Source organism: Penaeus vannamei, chromosome 15, assembly GCF_042767895.1.
Source record: "Penaeus vannamei isolate JL-2024 chromosome 15, ASM4276789v1, whole genome shotgun sequence".
Taxonomy (NCBI): Eukaryota; Metazoa; Arthropoda; class Malacostraca; order Decapoda; family Penaeidae; genus Penaeus; species Penaeus vannamei.
In genome coordinates, this window is record NC_091563.1 from 29,002,844 (window position 1) to 29,007,843 (window position 5,000).

At 35.0% G+C, this 5,000-nt stretch overlaps 2 protein-coding genes across 2 annotated transcripts in view; both read right to left on the reverse strand.

Moving 5' to 3' along the window:
• LOC113814065 (crustacean hyperglycemic hormones) overlaps nt 1–284 on the reverse strand; it is a 1,363-nt gene extending 1,079 nt beyond the window's left edge. The window contains exon 1 of the mRNA XM_070130920.1: nt 1–284. This exon is cut by the window's left edge and continues 28 nt beyond it. The gene's annotated coding sequence lies outside the window, so the exon portion shown is untranslated.
• A 3,574-nt stretch (nt 285–3,858) lies between these two features.
• LOC113814052 (crustacean hyperglycemic hormone) overlaps nt 3,859–5,000 on the reverse strand; it is a 1,512-nt gene continuing 370 nt past the window's right edge. The window contains exons 2-3 of the mRNA XM_027366129.2: nt 4,558–4,829; nt 3,859–4,358 (exon numbers count right to left, since the gene is read on the reverse strand). Of these exons, the coding sequence (XP_027221930.2) occupies nt 4,253–4,358; nt 4,558–4,829 (378 nt within the window). The 3' untranslated portion in view covers nt 3,859–4,252. The remainder of the gene's footprint in view (nt 4,359–4,557; nt 4,830–5,000) is intronic.

Consider the following 5,000-nt stretch of genomic DNA (forward strand, 5'->3'; position numbering starts at 1 on the left):
TCGACTCGAATCGGGAGGAGAGAACCGGCGACTTCGAGGCTCTTCGTCTGCTCTGCGACGGAGCCAAGTGGACGTCGCCTTATATAAGCGGTCGTCAGCGTGCTGCATGTTGGCGAAATCAGAGGTTTGGGCGAAACGCCTTGTGTTCTGAGCCTTTGATCACGGAGTCGCTAATCAACCAGTTGTCTTGATCTGCCGTAGTTAATGGGTGTTCGCACTCATGATCATATTTCAATCATTTTGAAAATAATGTAAACTGTAGCAATAATCATTTTCAAAACAGATACACGTGCAGGCATATACGTACACACACACACACACACACACATATAAACATATTTCGTATATATGTATCATTATTATATATACATCTATAAAAATGTATGTATAAATGCATATATGTATAGATATAGATATAGATAAACATACATATTTATGCATATACATGTGCGTGTGTATTTGCATATACATATATGAATATATTTATTCATTTCTTTATATGCATATATGTGTGTGTGTGTGTGTGTGTTTATATGTATGAAAGATAGAATAATGCAATACCGCATAGATATGGCGAATGAATAATCTCTCTGATAGGGACTCGAACCCTCATCGTTGCAGGCAGGTAACTGCAAGACGGATGCTCTACCACCGCTACACGACCGTAGTGTGCAACTGGGAGGTATCTAGCTTCCATATACATTACCTATCTACTCATGCGTGAGTTAGGATTGCAAAGTTTTACACACACTCCCTGTGGGCACTCGGTAGATACTGACAGCGCAGATGAAATCCGAAATCAGAAAACCTGAGGTGTATTTAATGAAAGATGGAATAATTCACTAACGCAATGATATGGTGAATAGATAACCTCTCTGATAAGGACTCGAACCCTCGTCGTTGCAAGCAGGTAACTGTAATGTCCATTGAAGCTAGATATCTCTTAGTTGTACACCCCTTTTAGAGGGGCGGGTAGTAGTAATAGAGCGTCCGTCTTGCAGTTACCTGCCTGCAACGACGAGGGTTCGAGTCCTTATCAGAGACGTTATTTATTCATATATATATGTATATACATACATATACATACATGAAGAAATATGAATCATGTATGTATATGTGTGATACTAACATATTTACATACACATATGTATATATATATATATATATATATATATATATATATATATATATATATAATGTATATATGCGTGTATGTGTATACATATGTATATACATTATATATGTATATATAATATGTGTCACTTTCTCACTCAGTGCCCTTGTCCACTAGATATTGTCTATTTCCTATTTTACACACTAGCGTCTGATCTTTCCTAATTACAGTAAAACATGATCTTGATAAGAAATATGGCTTACCTTTATTCATTACTTTTTCATATGTGACTAAAGATTTATCGCATAGTTATTATAAATCCTTAAAACATGATATAATGCTATTTAAAACGCAAAACTGAGCTGCCACGGAATTTTTATTAGGAATTTAGGAATTCATATTCATGAATAAACATTTATTTTCCGGTCTTCAGCTTCCCATGATCTCTCGGTCAATCTTCTGCGTTTTCATAACTTTTATTGTTTACTTATCTGCTTATTATTATCTCTTACATGGTGTTTTGTCATTCGAATATGTATGTATACCACATGCGCGCGCACACACACACACACACTAAGAGATGCAAACGAAACATGTTCTCACGATAATTGCGAAAGCAAGTAAATAAACAATACTGAAGAAATACTGGTTTATTAATACCGAATAGCATTTTAAAAACATTAGAGATGACCCAATGAGTTAAACACCTGCCTTCGAAGCGGGGGACAAGGGCTCGATTCCTTAGTCCTTTTAATTTTTATTTCCGATTTCGTGGCTTTGAACATGTCAATATCATAAACATTTCTAACAAAAGTGATGTAAGAAAACCATTATGATAACGAAAGCGAATTCACGATTCATGATGTGCACCTTCCAACATATGAGGAGTGTAAGAGCCCAAATGTTGGGTCCTACAAGAGTTGGTAGATGGCGAGCTTAGGGTTTAAGGTAGACGACCAAGATGTCTTGGCTCTTTTACTGAAGAAGATGTTGGAGTGCGGCAGCTCCTCGGAGCGAGGTGTTGCTCCTTGGCTCCCCGCAGGGAGTCTGCCTGATCACCTGTACAGTTGGCTAAAGATCGCATCAAGTCACGTGCTTAGCATGTGACGAACGGTGATGAACAAGCAAGCGTTACATCAGTACATAGCTCTTGTGGAAGAGATAGACAACACAGCATTGGAATGTCTGGTGTGCCAAGAAGAGAGGAATGAACAGAGTAAGCAATGGTCAGGCATATATGTATATGTATGTGTGAAGATACGTATGTGACAAACATGTAAGATTATATAGTAATTATAGTAATTAGATAAAGATATAGCTGGATTACAAGGAGTCATTAGGGAAAAGCGCTTATTTTGCGAGCTGAGATTTAGAATCTTAGTCTCGGAAGCTGAAACACGTTAAATCTTGTTTTTGTATGAAAAATAGCTTTCCACAAATAAACATGCATGTTCATTAGAAAGAGGGAGAGGAAAAGAAAGAAAGAGGGAGAGGAAAAGGGGGTGGGGGATAAGGAGGGAGGGAGAGAGATACACACAAACACAGACACACGTATGTATATATGTATATATACATATATATGCATATGTATATATACATATATATGCATATGTATATATACATATATATGCATATGTATATATACATATATATGCATGTGTATATATACATATATATGCATATGTATATATACATATATATACATATGTATATATATATATATATATATATATATATATATATATATATATATATATATAATATATATATATATATGTATATAATATGTATATATGTGTGTGTGTGTATGTATATACATATGGATATATATGCATTTCAATAAATCTATGTATATATACATATATATACATATATATTTATATGCATATATGTACATATATACATTTCCAAATATATGTGTATATATATGTATATATATTCTATCCCACACACACATGTATATTGTACATAAATCTATATTTACATTATATATGTGTGTGTGAGAGAGAGAATATATGTATAAATATATATATACATATATATATATATATATATATATATATATATATATATATATATATATATATATATATATATATAATGAATTGTATTGATTTTGACCAATGTAGAAAGGTATGAATGAGAATGAATATCTTCACAATACTTTACATATCTTTTATTGTATGTGGCCTATGCAGAATTTGAAAACTTTTAGCTCTGAAACAGTTCATTTTAGCCTCTATGGTGTATATATATATATGTGTGTGTGTGTGTACATGTGTCCAACTATATGTACATATGTATGTAGATTTACATATGCATATATGTATATATATATATATATATATATATATATATATATATATATATATATGTATATATGATATACAAATTCACATAAAGATGCACACAAAAACAAATATACATACATATATATATGTGTATATGTGTATTTTTACATATACATATGTATACATATATATGCACTTAAGTCCATATATAGAATATATATATATATATATATATATATATATATGTATGTATGTATGTATGCATGTATGTAGATATGTATATATATGTATGCATTTATACATAAATAAACACATATACATATATATGTATATATGTATATGCACATATGTAAATTTATATATATGATATATATATCCTTTGTATAATTTGCTTCTTTCTCCACTAAACTTGCAGTGACAGTTGGTTTCGGATGATTTCGAAGTAAAGAATCCTAATGTGCCTACTTTTTTATTCATTACTTTTATTAACATATTAAACATGCTGTGAAATAGCTCAGCGGCATTATTACAACTTACAACCCAAGATACAAGAGCAACGAAAGAAGAATCTGGAGGTTAGTCTGGTGACGGACATTCAGGGTGAGAAGGGGGTTTTGGGGAGTAAACTCCAGGGAAATTTTTGTTATTCATGCTTTGAAATTTTCTGGAAAATGTATGTATTACTGAAGATTCATAAATTTTCAATGCATTTCCTGGAAGTACTGAGGGGGAGATCGCCCTATCGCCCCCCCCCCCCTCCTACCCAAGACTGTCCGCCTCTGGCTTGGTCGTCTGGAGAATCATCGCACGAGCGTCGCCGTAGAAGGTGCGGCCGGAGAGGAAGCGCCTACTTGCCGAGCCTCTGCAGGGCGGCCCGGTACTGGTTCCTTTGGCGAGGCCGGTACATGTAGTCGACGCAGTACAGGAATACCTCGTTGTGGAAACAGTTGCTCCTACCAAGGAAATGATACGCATGTACTTCTGTTTACATACTATTATACCATCATCGAAAAAAGTAAAAGAAGTATAAGGAGACCAAGGATTTCATCAAATATTTTGGTTTTAAATATTTTGTTGCAAAGCTATACCAAAGTCTGATCAAAAACATCAAATATTAGATTCAAAACCTTGTTACATATAATGCTGAAATACCTGCATTCGACCGCCACGTCGGTGTCGCGGTACAGGTTGTAGCAGTCTTCGCACACGCGGTCGAGCCTTACAAGGAGTTCGCGGTCGTAGACGCCCGTGCACGAGTCGAAGGATATGCTGCGCTTGTTTGCGGTCTGGGCTCCCGCGAGGGAGGTCGCAGGAGAGGATTCTGAGGAGGAAGGCAGGGACGGAGGGATTTCATTTCCGTCCCAAGAGGCGAGGACAGAGGCCGGGAACACTAGCAGCAGGGATACCAGGACAGCTGAACGCACCTGTTGGGCAGAGCAAATCAGATAGCATTATATGAAATGATGCTCGTAGTTTTTCATAAATGGTATTCTGTGGAAATCAATAAATTTTCATAAAATTTATCTTGCACTTCATAGCAGTCATTCACTGATAGAGCGTGTGAATTATAGAATTAGGAAACCATTCTGTTTCAT